The 18,119-nt window shown below is 37.6% G+C and overlaps 1 protein-coding gene across 2 annotated transcripts in view; it reads right to left on the bottom strand.

Moving 5' to 3' along the window:
• Nucleotides 1-18,119, bottom strand: part of CCDC83 (coiled-coil domain containing 83) — a 71,606-nt gene that overhangs the window by 50,821 nt on the left and 2,666 nt on the right. For both annotated transcript variants that reach the window (XM_008020391.3, XM_073020084.1), the window contains exons 2-3: nt 15,877-15,999; nt 7,914-7,998 (exon numbers count right to left, since the gene is read on the bottom strand). In XM_008020391.3, coding sequence (XP_008018582.1) covers nt 7,914-7,998; nt 15,877-15,971 — 180 coding nt within the window. In that variant the 5' untranslated portion in view covers nt 15,972-15,999. The remainder of the gene's footprint in view (nt 1-7,913; nt 7,999-15,876; nt 16,000-18,119) is intronic.

Here is an 18,119-nt window from a genome sequence, read left to right as displayed (position 1 = left end):
AAGCAACTTCAGCAAAGTCTCAGGATACAAAACCAATGTGCAAAAATCACAGGCATTCCTATATACCAATAACAGACAAAAAGAGAGCCAAATCATGAGTGAACTCCCATTCACAATTGCTTCAAAGAGAATGAAATACCTAGGAATACGACTTACAAGGGATGTGAAGGACCTCTTCAAGGAGAACTACAAACCACTGCTCAATGAAATAAAAGAAGACACAAACAAATGGAAGAACATTCCATGCTCTTGGATAGGAAGAATCAATATCGTGAAAATGGTCATACTGCCCAAGGTAATTTATAGATTCAATGCCATCCCCATCAAGCTACCAATGACTTCCTTCACAGAATTGGAAAAAACTACTTTAAAGTTCATATGGAACCAAAAAAGAGCCCACATTGCCAAGACAATCCTAAGGAAAAGAACAAAGCTGGAGGCATCACGCTACCTGACTTCAAACTATACTACAAGGCTACAGTAACCAAAACAGCATGGTATTGGTACCAAAACAGAGATGTAGTCCAATGGAACAGAACAGAGCCCTCAGAAATAATACCACACATCTACAATCATCTAATCTTTGACAAATCTGACAACAACAAGAAATGGGGAAAGGATTCCCTATTTAATAAATGGTGCTGGGAAAACTGGCTAGCCATATATAGAAAACTGAAACTGGATCCCTTCCTTACACCTTACACAAAAATTAATTCAAGATGGATTAAAGACGTAAGTGTTAGACCTAAAACCATAGATACCCTAGAAGACAACCTAGGCAGTACCATTCAGGACATAGGCATGGGCAAAGATTTCATGTCTAAAACACCAAAAGCAATGGCAACAAAAGTCGAAATTGACAAATGGGATCTAATTAAACTAAAGAGCTTCTGCACAGCAAAAGAAACTACCATCAGAGTGAACAGGCAACCTACAGAATGGGAGAAAATTTTTGCAATCTACCCATCTGACAAAGGGCTAATATCCCGAATCTACAAAGAACTTAAACAAATTTACAAGGAAAAATCAAACGACCCCATCAAAAAGTGGGCAAAGGATATGAACAGACACTTCTCAAAAGAAGACATTTATGCAGCCAACAGACACATGAAAAAATGCTCATCATCACTGGCCCTCAGATAAATGCAAATCAAAACCACAATGAGACACCATCTCACACCAGTCAGAATGGTGATCATTAAAAAGTCAGGAAACAACAGGTGCTGGAGAGGATGTGGAGAAATAGGAATACTTTTACACTGTTGGTGGGACTGTAAACTGGTTCAACCATTGTGGAAGACAGTGTGGTGATTCCTCAAGGATCTAGAACTAGAAATACCATTTGACCCAGCAACCCCATGACTGGGTATATACCCAAAGGCTTATAAATCATGCTGCTATAAAGACACATGCACACGTATGTTTATTGTGGCACTATTCCCAATAGCAAAGACTTGGAACCAACTGAAATGTCCATCAATGATAGACTGGATTAAGAAAATGTGGCACATATACACCATGGAATACTATGCAGCCATAAAAACGGATGAGTTCATGTCCTTTGTAGGGACATGGATGAAACTGGAAACCATCATTCTAAGCAAACTATTGCAGGGACAGAAAACCAAACACCACATGTTCTCACTCATAGATGGGAATTGAACAATGAGAATACTTGGACACAGGATGGGGAATATCACACACCGGGGCCTCTTGTTGGGTAGAGGGAGGGGGGAGGGATAGCATTAGGAGATATACCTAATGTAATGGGTGCAGCACATCAACATGGCACATGTATACATGTGTAACAAACCTGCACGTTGTGCACATGTACCCTAGAAATTAAAGTATAATAATAAAAAAAGGTCCACAGAAATCTCCAACTGTTTTTTTTTTAATTCTGCTAAAATTTAAATATTTATTTTAAATTGAACAATTCAGTGGCATTTAGTACATTTATAGTGTTGTAGAACTGCCACCTCTATCTAGTTCCAAAACATTTCCAGCATTCCAAAGTAAAACTCCTTAGCCATTAGGCAGTCTCTCCCTCTCATCCCTTTCCCCCAGCCCTTGGCAACCAGCAATCTGTTCTGTCTGTATGAATTTATCTATTCTGGATATTGGAATAAATGGAATCATACAACATGCTGACCTTTTGTGTCTGGTATATTTTACTCAGCATATTTTGGATGTTCATCCACATTGTAGCACGTATCAATACTTCATTGCTTTTTATGACTACCTAATATACCATTGTATGTATATACCACAATTGGCTTATCCACTCATCTGTTGATAATGAACACCTTTGGGCTCTTTCAGTTTGGCTGGGCATTTATTCCAAAGAAATGGAAACTTTTGTTCATACAAATACCTGTCCATTAATGTTTATATTAGCTTTATGTAAAATGTCCAATAACTGATGCTATCAGCATGCATGTAACATGTACTCGAATACTTGTTTTTCATTCTTTTGGGAGTAGAATTACAGGGTCACATGGTAATCCTATATGCCTTTTTGAGGAACTGTCAAATTGTTTTCCAAAGTAGCTGAACAATTTTACATTCCCACCAGCAATGTATGAGCGTTCCAATTTTTCCACATCTTCATCACCACTTCAGTTACAGCCATTCTAGTATCTGCAGAGTGGTACCTCATTGTGGTTTTTATTGGCATTTCTCAAATAACTATGTTGAGCATCTTTTCTTGTGCTTGTTAGCCATTTGTATGTCTTCTTTGGAGAAATGCCTATTCAATGTCGAACTGATTTTTGACAAAGGTGTGAAAGCAATTCGATGCAGGAAAGATAGGTTTATCAACTAATAGCGCAGACGCAACTGGACAGCTGCAGGTAAAAAAAAAAAAAAAGAAGAATCTTGATCTAAGCCTCACACCTTATACACAAGCTAACTCCAAATGGACCATGATTTAAATGTAAAAAGTGAAACTACAAAAATTTTAGAATAAAACGTAGGAGAAAATCTTTGGGATCTAGGGCTAGGCAAAGAGTTTGAAAACTTGACACTGAAAGCATAATCCGTAAAAGGAACAATTGATAAACTGGACTTCATTAAAATTAAAAACTTTTACTCTGTTACCCTTTTATGAGGATGAAAGACAAACTACAGACTAGGAGAAAATATTTGCAAATAACATATCCAAGGAAGGATTGGTTTTAGAAGATTATATATATATATATATGTAAAGCTCAAGAGTACAAAAAGTCTAATTATAAAATGAGCAAAAGACAAACAAGCACATGAAAAGATATTCAACGTCATTTTCCATTAGGGAAATGCAAATTAAAACCATACTGAAATATTACTACACACCTACCAGAAGGCTAACATAAAATAGTGCATAGTGACATCACTAAATTCTGGAGAGGATGAGGAGAAACTGGCTCTGTCATATATGATGGTGGGAATGTAAAAGGTACAGCCAGTTTGGAAAGTAGTTCAACAGTTTCTTTAAAAACTAACGCTATCATACTACCCAGCAATTGAACTCCTGGGCATTTATTCCAAAGAAATGAAAACTTTTGTTCATACAAATACCTGTCCATTAATGTTTATATTAGCTTTATGTAAAATATCCAATAACTGGAAACAACCCAGATGTTCTCCAGGTGAATGGTTAAACAAACTCTGGTACATCCACACCACGTTACTAGCCAGCAATACAAAGAAACTAACTGATAACACGCACAACAACCTGGATATACCTCCAGAGAATTATGCTGAATTTTAAAAAGCCAAGTACCAAAGGGTTACTTATTGTATGATTCCATTTGTATAACATGCCTGAAGTAACATTATAATAATGGAGAACAGATTAATGATTGCCAGGGTCTAATGAGGGGGCAGAACTGGGAGGAGAGTGAGTGGCTATAAAGGGTCACATGAGGGATACTTGTGGTGATGGAAATCTTCTGTATCTTGACTTTCCATGTTAATCTTGTCAATATCCTAGTTATGATATTGTATTGTGATTCTGTAATATGTTATGAGAAACTAGGTAATAGGTACATAGGACCTTTCTCTCTCTCATTTTTATATCATTTTTATAACTAAGTTAATCTATACTTATTTCAAAATGAAGTTTAACTAAAAAATGAAGGCCAATGAATATTAACAACTGAAAAATAAATAATTTACTACTCTTTAACCAATTCTCAGATATTCTATTTTCTGGAATGAAATAGATTCATGTTTTATTTGCTTATAAATAAATTGAATTATTTTAGTTTGACATGTTATTTTAAAATGAAATATAGGAACTTGAATAATAGTAATGGAAATATCACTTGCCAAACTATTGCACTGCTAATACTTTTTCTAAATATGGACTTTTGCACTTATTTTTGTAGAAGTAGAAAATTCCTTTATCAGGTATGTTTTGAATCCTAAGTAAAGATATATGATTTTACTTATGTTAATTTTAGTAAGACAACAATAGCCTCTAAATTCAATCCCAGCTCAAAAATATTTACCATTATATACAGGCAAAAAAATCCAAAGATAGTGATAATTTAAAAACCACTACATACAAGTGACAAATAAATGTATATAATGTACAAAGACATTTTACTTTTCTTTCCATACTTGGCACAATACTTCTTAAAATAAATCCAGTTCTCCTAGATCAAGTATTTAACACAATGACTATTCTTTTGAAGCATATGATGGTTTTCATTTACAAAATTAAAAAAAAATTTTGTTTAATTTTTACCTTTTTAGAGACAGGATCTTAGTCTGTTACCCAAGCTGGAGTGCAGTGGCATGGTCATAGCTCACTGTAACCTCAAACTCCTGGGCTCAAGCATCTTCCTGCCTCAGCCCCCTGAGTAGGTGGGACTACAGGTGCACACCACTGCACCTGGCTACTTTTTACAATTTTTTGTAGAGACATACAGATATGAAAATTATTAACAAATAGATGGTTATTTGAAGCCATAGTGTTAAGTGAGATGACCCCAAGAAAGAATTAGAGTGAGAGAAAAGGGTTGAGATCAGAACTCTGGTAAATGTGATAATTAAGGGATGTGTCTAGGCAAAGAGCAGTAAATCAAAAATGAGAAGAAATGTTCAGAGAGGTAGGAGAAAAGTTAAGATAGAGTGAGGTCCTGGAACCCAAAGGAGAAAAGGGTTTTAAGACAAAGGGAGTGGCTGCTGAAGAGATGAGAGGCAAAGTAAGGACTCAAAAGAGTCTATTGGATCTGGCAAATTAGTCATTAATAACTTTTGCTAGAGCAGTTGTGGTGGAATAGTAGGAATGAAAGAATGAATGGAGAGTATGGAAGTAGACAGAGTGAACTATGGAACAGCTAATGAGGTAGCTGGAGCAATGAATGCATACTGAGAGAAAGAAAGGTAATAAATGAGGTGATAATCCAAACAGAACTAAATATACATAGGAAGAGATGATGTGTGGAAAAGAAGAGGGGCATTTCTGATTTTGGAATAACTGAAGAGAAAACATGAGTCATGTTAAATATCTATGACCTCAAAACATTTTTCCTTCTACTAGTGTTAGCATGAATTAACTCAACAAATATTTATTGAACACCTACTCAAGCTGGACTCTTCTGGAGAAACAAAGAAGTAACACTGAATTGCTGCTGCCTAAAAAGCTTGCAATTTAGTAATGGAGATATAATTTTACACAATATTCCAACTTAGGTTGGCGGAACGAAAAGGAGCTAGCCAAGAAAAAAGCATTCCAGGAAGAGGAAACAGCATGAGTAAAGGCATAAATAAATAGATTGGTTTTTCAAGATTTCAAATAAGAGGTGGTAAAAGGTGGAGAAGTGATACAGGCAGGAGGCAGACAAATGCCTAGGCAGATGGGGCGCGTCCCCTGTGAAATCCAACCTTCAAGCTGGAAACTTGGGTAAATCCTCCAACCAGATTGAGAACACACCTTCCTGTTTGGCGTGCTTTCCTCTGATTGGTCTTCATCCTTCACCTATTTTACATATACCTACCCTTTCCTAATTGGTTTTCTACACTATTGTGCCCACTTTAACCTTTTTTGTATACTCAGAAACCAATCAGCACACACTCTCTACCCTGAACCCATAAAAAGCCCTGGGCTCAGCCATATTGGGAGCCCTCCTGCCTTTGCGTAGGGGGACCACCCCTGCATCCCCTCCCTGCTAAAAGCTGTTTCATCACTCAACAAAATTTCCTGCCTTGCTCATTCTTCGCATGTCTGCATGCCTACTTCTTCCTGGCTGTGAGTCAAGAACCCAGACCTAGCTGAGCTAAGGAGCAAAAAATCCTCCACCAGCAGCTGGAGACAAGGTTTGAGAGGTGAACAGGGGTCAGATTTTGAAGGACCCTGAAGACTTTAGTGAAGACGATAGGTTTTATTCTCTGTGCAATAGGAAGCCACTGAAGGATGTTAAGAGATGAGAGGTAAAGTAAGGACTAAAAAGAATCTATTGGGCCTGTCAAATTGGTCATTAATAACTTTTGCTAGAGCAGTCATGGTGGAATAGTAGGAATGAAAGAATGGACCAGGTTTACAATATTCAAAAGGTAATTCTGGTTGCACTGTGGAGAATATACTTTGAGGGAAGGATGAGTAAGAAATGGTGGTTTAAATTATACCAATAACAACATAAAAGGAAAGAAATGGATGATGTTCAGATACAGAGTTATAGTTAGAATCTGCTTCTCCTTGCTACTCACTGCTGGGTCCACTAATGTGCATTCTTGAGCCAATCCTCATGGAAACAAGAACTTTAACTATTTCTGGCTCTAAATGATGGGCTAAGGGGAAAATGATTACTCAGTCCTGATTTGTTGTACTTTCCACAACTGAGTCCTGATCTACAAGTCCCCGTGCTGATCACTGGAGGATGTGCATGGGTGCCTTGATGGGACTCGCTTCTCTTTAGTGCTCTGGATCTCATGTAGAGCCTGCATTCAGGCACCAGGCCAAACTGAGCTTCTGTTTTAGTCCCTATTACAAGTGAATGAACCTTGAGAATTGTGACAGTGTCAGAGTCACAGTTGTATTACTGGCTTGTCTTGTCCACTAAATATTTACTGAATGAACAAACACATTAGCCCTGTAGGGGAGACAGGAATCCCCATTTTAGAAGAGTGAAATTGAGGCTCATACCAAATCTGGCCAAAATGACATCAGCAGTAAGCTGTACAGTCAGGATGCAAACTCAGGTCTCTGACTCCAGACTCTATTAAAATTTGTAGATATATTCTTTTTAGACAGAAGCCAAAATAAAACAGTTAACTGTGGAAGTTTCAGGGCCCATGTAAAATAAATGTGTTAAAAGGGGGCACCCTCAGTATTTCTTCATTCATAAGATACCTTGAGGGATAAATTGTGTTAATTATCATTGATTGCTTCCAAACTTTATTTCTGTTGATCTTTAGTCCCGATAGTCATATATAACACCTTTTTGATATTGATTTTAATCTGATTTTCTAAAAACAGTATATCATCTTAAATATGCAATTAATAATTTTAACAACTGAGATTGTGCTTTTCAAATGGCATTTACATATGCTTACTCTCTGAAAATCTAAAAGAAAAAAGACAGATTTAAAATGGCGAAACAATGTTTTATAGTTTGGTTAAATAAAAAGTCAAAAGACAAATGTAGTTTCAAGGCTTTAAAATTTTGAACGTAAGATTCAGTGTCTTCAGGGTCTAAATAACATAATTCAACCCAATTTCCACTGACATTATAACTAATATAATGGCAACAGCAGTACCCACCTGCCTCACTTGTACAAAGAAACTTAAATAGATTGTAAATCAATCAATTCCAAGCTTTGAAGAAGATAATTTCCTACAGTATATTTCACCATAATCCACAAGTTTTTAAAGTCTGAGTGTACATGTTTAACGACTATATATAGGTTCTAAATTTTTTACTCACTCTTTCATGGTATTTTTGGTTTTTTTCCCTAAGTGTCTTTATTTGAAACATAAATCGCTCCACTGCATTTTTCTTTATTTGACATCTGAGAATCAACAAAGATAAAATGTGTTAGAATCATTTATCTTAGGAAATAAAAAATTTTTAAAATATTTGAAGTGAATTATTAAAAGTATTATGAAAACACATTTAGGGACAAAAACCTCTCCTAAATGATTCTGAATCTATTTTACCCACTAAAATATATATTGTAGAGATAACTTCAAGGTTTTTTTTTTTTTTTTGAAAAAAATCTCTGTTCATGTTTTATATTTATAATTTTATACTTTCTAATTGTTTATAAATAATTTAGCCTAAAGGAAAACTAGGAGAGGGCAAACAGAAAACATGCTTTCTAGAATTCTAAAAACATTCAGACAAAAATGACAAACAAAGTAAGAATTTATAAGGGCAAGCTCACCTTCTTGAAATACTAAGGTAAACTAGGTATGCCTATTGGTTCAAGTTCATTAGTGTGCTATCTCTTCTACAAATAATAAAAACTTCTTTCCTGGCACAAATACATTTCTTTAACACTCAACAAGTATTTGTTGAGTGACTGTAAGGTATGAAAGAGAGATAGAATAGTGCAGAAAGACTTCCTTATAGGCTATTTGATAGCTATTTGAGGGGTTAAGTATAGTATATCTCTTTAAAAATGGGCTGGGCATGGTGGCTCACACCTGTAATCCCAGCACTCTGGGAGGCTGAGGCAGGTGGATCTGGTTTTGTTTGTCTGTTTGTTTTTGAGACAGAGTTTCACTCTGTTGCCCAGACTGGAGTGCAGTTCCATGATTTCGGCTCACTGCAACCTCTGCCTCCTGGGCTCAAGTGATTCTCCTGCCTCAGCCTCCCGAGTAACTGGGATTATAGGTGCCCGCCACCACGCCCGGCTAATTTTTCTATTTTTCATAGAGAAATAGAGTGATCTGCCCGCTTTGGCCTCTCAAAGTGCTGGGGTTACAGGTGTGGGCCACCGTACCTGGCCAGCAGGTGGATCTCTTGAGGACAGGAGTTCCAGACCCGGCTGGCCAACATGGCAAAACCCTATCTCTACTAAAAATACAAAAATTAGCCAGGTGTGGAGGTGAATGCCTGTAGTCACAGCTACTCGGGAGGCTGAGGCATGAGAATCGCTTGAACCCGGGAGGCAGAGGTTGCAGTGAACCAAGATCATGCCACTGCACTCCAGCCTGCACGACAGAGTGAGATCCAGTCTCAAAGTAAATAAATAAAATAATTTTTAAAAATTTATAGTATATCTTGTATCACTATGATCTAATAAATCTTATAACTTTAAATCTGAGACCAAAATAAGGCAACAGAAATGTGTTACCTAAACCCTTTGGCTCAATTAAAACCAAAATAAAACAAAAACAGAAATATAGTACCTCTATAGTAGAGCAAAGAGTAGTTAAAGAATGAGAAACTCTGGTTTCAAATCTTGCCCTTACCACTTCTTGTCTACATGATCTCAGGCAAGTCAATTCCCTGGGCCTAAATGTCCAAGCTGTCAAATGGGATAACAATACCTAGCTCTGCATATTATCATAAGGATTAAAATAAGAAATCATATGTGAATGTTTCTAGCATAAAGTAAATGCTTAGTAAATTTCAGTTGAATTAAACCTTATATCCTTAGCCCTTTCCCCCAAACATCAATTATATTTGTAACATTGTATACTCAGTAGAGAGAAAAACTAGGCTCTTTCTTTCCCAATACTGAGAAAATGCAACATTAAAAAAAAAATCCTTTACTGGTCAAAAACCGCTCTGTTTGGATACTATGGAACTTGAATTTTAGAGCTGATTTTCCAGTTCTCTAAGGATATTTAACCTCCAGAAATAAGAGGATTGATGGAGATGAACTCTATACTTCCTTTTCAGTTACAAAATTCTGCAATTTAAATAGACCAATATTCCCTTTCAAACAGTCATACATACAATGTAGATTTAAAGAGCGGAAAGGTGCCCAGCATTGTTTTAGGCATTATAGAGATAGTTGGGTTTTTTTGTATTTTTGTTTTTTTTTTAAACAGAGTCTTGCTCTGTCATCTAGGCTGGAGTGCAGTGGCATGATCTCGGCTCACTGCAACCTCCCACTCCCAAGTTCAAGTGATTGTTCCACCTCAGCCTCCCCAGTAACTGGGATTACAGGCACACGCCACCACACCCAGCTAATTTTTGAATTTTTTGCAGAGATGAGGTTTCACCTTGTTGGCCAGGCTGGCCTTGAACTCCTGGCCTCAAGTGATCCACCTGCCTCAGCCTCCCAAAGTGCTAGGATTACAGGTGTGAGCCACTGTGCCTGGCCTACAGAGATAATTTTGAACAACCCTTCATGATCCTTGCCTTCAAGGAGTACCTTTTACCGGATAATAAGGAGTAAACACATAAACCTATTGAAACATATTGTTTACACATTTTGAAAATACCATGGGGAAAAATAACAGGATATAAGAAGGACCGTAAATGGAGGGGACTACTATAGTAGATAGGGCAGGCTCCACAAAATAATAAGAAAATAAGGCTCTATCCTACCCAGGCTTGGCTTGAACTCCTGGGCTCAAGGAATCCTCCAGCCTCAGCCTTCCAAGTAGATGGGGTTACAGATGTGCACCACCACACTTGGCTCATCTTTGACTTCTTACCTAAAGCTTACATTTGTTCAAAAATTTTGAAGGAGTGCCTTCTCTACCTCCCGTTTTTCAGGAGATTTAAAAAAAAGTATTATAAATGAAAATTATCGGAAAAGAACCTATGCAAATGTCCAAATTACTCATATAATTTCTGCAATTATAAATATAGTAATACTATTTCTTTACATGGGTAGAGCAGGCAAATGAATCTCAAAATGTGGTCTTCGTTGGTTAAACGGAGTCTACAGATGGGCTCGTTAATAGACCAATTCCCTGGGTGCAGCTGAGAGCTTTCCTTGGTGATGACTGGGCATACAATGATTGGGCTGGAGACCACGTGCAGCCCCAACCCCATTGCATGGGTCATATTTATACTAAAAAAATTATTTGCTGTTTATCTGAAACTCATATTTAATTGGGCATGCTTTATTTCTATTTGCTACATCTGGCAACCCCACACTTAAGCCCACCACCCCTCCCTCAGAGCATTTAGGAGCAAATGGCCTCGGGCTTTGTCTCTTGTCCATTTGTGGAGTGAGCAGTTCAGGATGATGTGAGTGGCAGCAGCAGGCCTCAGTGGAGAATTCTGAGATGCCCTAAATGTTTTGGCAGCTTCACTGGCCCTCTTGTGGAGCTCATGGTAGCTGTGGTTCTAATTTAGCTGAGCCTCTCTTTGAAATCCACTTCAGCCTTCTCTGGCTTCACGAAGAGGTATGTTTTACCAGGAAGCAGATGAAGCTTAACTTCAGAACTCTACACTTTATGGGGACTTCAAGCATCATTGTTCCTTATACACTTTTTCCTTTTTAATATCTCCCCCATCTACTCTCCCACCTAGAATCTGACATGTCACACTAGGTGCTGAAGCAAGTGGGGTGATAATAAACCAATATACATTAAAGCAGTTTGAAAAGGATATGGCACAATTCTAAAGCACAGTGATATTAAATTGTTAGTAAGACAATATGTCATCTTTCTCCCACTCTCACTATTGTTAAAATGTTAGTAATGTGTCAATGTTCCCCCCACCCATGCAATTTCATTGAAAATTCTGGGAAGGAAAGCAAATACATTTGAATTCCAAAAAACCTATATTTTTGTGTTTTGTTCTTTAAACCCATAACCATACTCACATGTTTTTATACATCTATCCATATTCATTGTAGAAAACTGGGAGACAACAAGTATAAAGGAGAAAATAAAGACTACTGTTATTTAGAGATGATCACTTTATAGATTTAGTATTGACAGTATCAGTTCTTCATAAACAACCATAGAAGTTCATGACCTTATGTTCTGGGAAAGACTTCCTATATCCATGAAACTACCTGATAAAAGGGCAGGATTGCTTTGTTACAGATGTTTTCAGAATATTTGAACAATTTATACTCAAGAGTGGGTAAGAAAGAGCTTGTTTATTGGTGGACATTTCATCACTGAGTTAAAAAATTTGTTTCCTGTATCAACAGGCAAAAATAGTATTGTATTTGTTTTCATGAGTGTGATTTTGCTTTCAGACAAGATTCAACAACATTTACTCAACAAAGAAACTCTGAGCTCATACTATAAGGCTGTGCCAGATACTAGAGGTACAGACAGGAGTAAAGAATAGTCTTCAAGGAGCTCAGAGTTGGTTGAGGGAGAGCCAAACACAAATGACCCACCATATTTTTTCCTTCACTTCAAATATTCTAACTGCCTTATCCATATAAAAACACAAATCTGGGCTGGGCGCAGTGGCTCACGCCTGCAATCCTAGCATTTTGGGAGGTTGAGGTGGGCTGATCACCTGAGCCCAGGAGTTTGAGACCAGCCTAGTCAACACAGGGAGACTCTGTCTTTATAAAAATAAACAAATGTGGCTAACACCTGTAATCCCAGCACTTTGGGAGGCCAAGGCAGGAGGATCTCCTGAGATCAGGAGTTCAAGACCAGCCTGGCCAACATGGCAAAACCCCATCTCTACTAAAAATACAAAAAATTAGCCAGGTGTGGTGGCGCATGCCTGTAATCCAGCTACTGGGGAGGCTGAGGTGGGAGAATTGCTTGAACCCGGGAGGCGGGGGTTGTAGTGAGCCGCGATCATGCCACTGCACTCCCGCCTGGGTGACAGAGCGAGACTCTTGTCTCAAAAACAAACAATCACTGATCCAAATAAACTTGACTTTCAAAAAATCTATATCATAATCTCCATTTTTTCACTCACGACCATATTGTCACCTATTTCTATATCTATATTCATACTTATTGTAGAAAACTGGGGGCAAGACAAGTATAAAGGAGAAAATAAAAACCATCATTATTCAGAGACAATAATTTTATAGACTGAACATTGGTAGTATCAGCTCTTCACAAACAACCATAGAAGTTCATGACTTTCTTTTCTTGGGATAAATTTGAAAAAAGTTCAGTTGCTCAAAAACCATGAATTAACTAACTACTACATGCTCATTGATTTGTTAGGAGCTGAGAGAGATATAAGAGGCTGCCAGGGAAGTCCTGGACAATCCTTCCTCTGATGGTGAGAGGGAGTGTGTTGGCTATTTGTCATGTGACAACAGTTCTGTCACCGAGGAACACATGGAATGCATAAACTGTCATCAGTAGAGCATGGTATAGAAGACTGTGGCTGTTCCAGTCCATGAGATTATTTATTTAGTTTTAACAAATACAAAAGAACAAGGGTATGAGATGTTCGGTTTGTATCTTGCACTGGATCATGAGAATTTTTAAATGTATGCTTCTTTGTAAACCTTTGTTAAAGAGGGGAAAGACTGGTTTCTGGTTGACCCAAAAGAGAGAGAAACAGCTGTTAACTGGATGTCAACAGTTACACCATGGGAGCAAATTAGAGACCAGGTTGCATTCATAGAGTCTGGCTTTTTGTCCACTTCTCCTAAGATGAGATGAAGGAGGTTTTCAGTTATGTTGAGAAATGAGTATGAATAGTATCTAGTTATTAATGTTACTTCAAGCAGAAAGTAAAAGGAAACAGATGAAAGCCTCTTCTCTCTTGGTGTTCTGATCCCTTCACTCACTGCATCCTAAAAAGTACATACGAATATATTGGGGTCTCCGAAGAAGATAGATTTTCCCTGAATGTTGTTAAGAACACCATACATTTTTTATGGTACATTTTTAAATAAATTCTTCCTTTAGATTTTAAAATCTAAAATCTTTCTTGGCCAGATGAGGTGGCTCATGCCTGAAATCCCAGCACTTTGGGAGGCTGAGGCAGGTGGATTGCTTGAGGCCAGGAGTTTGAGACCCAGCTCTACCCAAAATTCAAAAATTAGCTGGGCATGGTGGTATATGCCTGTCATCCCAGCTACTCAGGAATCTGAGGCAGGAGGAACACTTGAGCCCAGGAGTTTGATACTGCAATGAGCTATAATCAGGCTACTACACTCCAGCCTGGGTGAGAGACTGAGACTCTATCTTTAAACAACAATGACAACTCTCTTAAACAAAGACCTAGTCACTAGCATCATGGGCTCTCCATTTTCAACCTTATACTCCTCTAATAAAAACCTAAGTATTCTTCTTGATCTGATCCTTGCCTAAATCACCAGTGTCTGCTCTTGCCCTGCCTCCCTCACCCTCCCTTCTCTCAGTTCCCAGTCTGATAAGCTCTTTCCCACCCTCCTGTCTTCCATAAGTCATGCTTGCCACTGCTCTGTGTCTCCATAATGCCTGTTCCTTTTCCAGAAATCAGCTCAAAGCTTTCTCAAACAAGCTTTTCCTAACTACTCTGACTAGGTCAAGTTCTTTAGTTACGCTGTTAAACAGCAATCTACAGTTTTCTTTCACAGTACCTTTGTTATAGCCATGGGTTTTTTGTTTGTTTGTTTGTTTGTTTTGAGACAGGGCCCCTCTCTGTCACCAAGGCTGGAGTGCAGTGACACAATCATGGCTCACTGTAACCTTGACCGGCCTGGGCTCAGGCAATCCTCCCATCTCCACCTCCTAAATAGCAGGGACTAATTTTTATTTTGTAGAGATGCGTTTTCATCATGTTACTCAGGCTGATCTCAAACTCCTGGGCTTATCCACCCGACTTCGCCTCTCAAAGGGCTGGGATTACAGGCATGAGCCACCACACCATCCTGTCACTTTCTTAAAAGCTCAAATTCATGGTTTATTGTCTGTCTCCCATGCTTCATCAAGGCAGGGACCATGTAGTCCTGTTTGCTGCTACACTCCAGTACCCAGCACTTGACTTGCACTTGGTAAACACTCAAGTACTTATTGAATGAGTACATGAATGAAGTACATTTCAGCCTTATGTGAGAAAAGACTAACACTTATCTATTAATTCTCTAAGAATTACACATTAAAACACCTATCTCGTGCCAAAAGCTAAGGTCTGTACCTCAAGGAGCTATTTGTTGGAATAAAACATAAACATAGAATAAATGTTACCTATGGTTTTGTCTCCAGCTCCTAGGATTGAGATATTATAAAAATTTATTATTATTAAAAAGAATTTTCTGTAAATCATTTGGATTTGATATGTAGCCATTTAGGAATAATGTAAGTCAGAATGTCTAAGAAATAAAGGGTCACATAAAGGGAAATTTTCTCTTCTATTCTGTCTCTTTTTTTTTGAGTTGGAGTCTCAATGAAATCTTGCTCTGCTGCCCAGGTTGGAGTGCAGTGGCATGATCTTGGCTCACTGCAACCTCTGCCTCCTGGGTTTGAGCAATTCTTCTGCCTCGGTCTCCCAAGTAGCTGCGATTACAGGCATGCACCACCATGCCTGACTAATTTTGGGATTTTTTAGTGGACACCTGGTTTCACCATGTTGGTCAGGTTGGTCTTGAACTCCCAAACTCAGGTGATCCACCCACTTTGGCCTCCCAAAGTGTTGGGATTACAGGCGTGAGCCACCACGCCCGGCCTCTTCTACTCTCTATAAATGTAAACTAACCATTCTGTGTTGTATTTTAAGAGGTAAGCTAGCAAGCTGTTGTATGCATAGGTGAGAGTAACCAATAAACAACTGAGGGAGCCAATACTACATTGATGAAACCTGTTTCATAGCAGCTCTCATTTCATTTCATAACATAGTCCAAGTAGTTGTAGCTATTTGAAACTGTTATTCAAAGTTTCAAAAACCTTTAAAAATATGTGCATAGCTACACAAGAGTGCCATTAGGCCTCCAAATCCACCTTTATTCTTTTGGCAGCTGCTGCATGCATTGTTTGCATTTGGAGTTATATGAGCCTGAACAATGACTGCCCTTTATCTATGGCAACTTTTGGATTTCAGAATAAAAACTTACTGATAGTCTAGAAGTGCTTCACTGGTAGGCAATTTAACTTCTTTTGGTGGCCCATAATGTGTATCCTTTTTATTTGCTTTCCCTGAGTTTTCCATTATGCTGGTTAGCTATTAAGAAATATACCTGTTTTGAAAAGAGACATAGGAAAAGTGAAAAATTCCATCTTTGCCTCCCTACTTTTGTTTACTCTAGATAAGGTACCTCTGGGACTTAATACTGGCTTTCTATCCTGATTGCTTCCATGACCCCAGATCTAACATTCACCACAATGGTGGAACATCAGGAAGTGATTGGATTCTTGATTCTGGTGAATTCCATGTTTATCCCAGGTATAGCATTCCCTCCACCCAAAACTTTCTAAGATACTCCTTCTCTTATGTTTTTCATCTATATCTGCTGCCCCTCTCTAGCTCTTTTAAGAGCAAAGAACTGAGCTTTTTCAATCATTTTATTTCTCCACAGTGTTTGGCAGGAGAGATTAATTAAATGTCTATTAAGTTTTCAAAGAAAATGAAAACAAAACCACAATTTTCTGTGAGCACAAAGAAGCTAGGATCCAAAAGACTTAAGAATTCGAATCAGGATCCAAAAAAAATTAGGTTTGGGCAGGGTTGATATAAAGAGCAAATAAAAGCACACATTGAAGTACTTTTAAAATGATTGATATTTACAAATGTGAATAATAATGTATTAATAACTGCTCATCAGCTATTAATTGGTTTAATACCTAATGATAATAAATCAAAAATACATTTTAAAAGGGAAAATCAAGACCCACTGTTCACAGATGTTTGTAGTAAGGAGTACTTTCATAGGTTTGGTTTGGGTACTAACGTAGACTTTTCAGATTATGGTCTTCCTTAACGTATTTTTATCTTTTAATTTCCACTAATCTTAAAAGAATAAGTACCTAGCCTTAAATAAATGTATCAGTAGTTAGGTATGGTGGAAAGCATATAATATAACCTTTGTAATTATTTGTTTAAATGGCTGGAAACTCTCATGAGAGTAGGAATGATGTAGTTCCTGTGCACTATTGTATTTCCTCACCAAGCAAAATAGACACACAATAAATGCTTGTCAAATGAACACATGAGTGGATGCATGAACGAATCAGGCAGACATGGGCTTTAATCCTAGATCCATCACTATTATCTGTGTGACCTTGAATAGGTTACTTAATCTTTTTGAAGAACTTCAGTTTCATCATCTGTCAAGCGAGAAGGATAACAATTCAACTCTAAGAGCTATTGTAAGGATTAAATAAGCTAATATTTAAAGCACCTAGCATAGTGTCTGAGATATAGAAAAAGGGCATATATCTCTAGCTCTGTCTCCGTATAGTGCCCCTTCCTCTTTCCCTTCAGTTGTTTCTCCAGGTCAAGCTTCTTCAGGTTCTGGGTAATTAAAGCATAGAATGTCTGCCTGCTGCAAGTACAATGATGTGTGGGAAGACTAATCCATGAGGCTTGCTATTGTCAACCTTCATTGATTTGGATCACTGAATTGGCAATCCATGTAAATCTTTGTAGACCATTCAGCTCCAAAGTGGAAAAACTTGTTAAAATGAAAACATGCTTTTTCTCTGTAGACATGCTGCCTGCACACTCAGACTTCCAGTAAGGCTGTCTTTATGTCTGCGACTTTTCAAACCAAGTTTGCACTACTGTGTATGCTAATTTGAGCATATACATGAATGCAAATATACCACAATACTTTCCAACTGAAAAGCACACAGATGACACAACAAAAAGATTTAATACATTGGTACATTAGTGTCCTCTCAAATATGAAAGTGTTGATAATAATTTAATAGGCTCCACACCAAAAGGTGTCATCATGATACCACCACAATTCACAGAAATGATCAGTTAAGAAAAGATTATTCTTTTGTTTCAGATGCAGAGTTGAATTTTTATATTATTTTCCATTTTAGAATTAGAATTTTAAACTTTATGGTTGCACAAAAAGCATAGTCACAAATGTTTCATTTTAAAACAATAACTTACTATTTAGTAATAATTTTTACCATAAAATATTTTATTTAAAAGTTAAAACAAATATCAACATTTATCTCTTTCTAAGTCATATGGAAGAGATCAAGTGTTACGGTTTTTACCTGCGGTACCCATCTGGTGCTGGAGGAAAAATGACCTCATCCTGCTCAATTACCTCAGTTACCTGGCTTTTATGTTTTTAACTTTCTGACTAATGTATAATTACTTACCTAACTGCAGCTTATG

This window comes from Chlorocebus sabaeus, chromosome 1 (assembly GCF_047675955.1).
Source record: "Chlorocebus sabaeus isolate Y175 chromosome 1, mChlSab1.0.hap1, whole genome shotgun sequence".
NCBI classification, from domain to species: Eukaryota; Metazoa; Chordata; class Mammalia; order Primates; family Cercopithecidae; genus Chlorocebus; species Chlorocebus sabaeus.
Note: the sequence above shows the minus strand (reverse complement) of the source record. Positions and strands in the feature narration are given on the sequence as shown.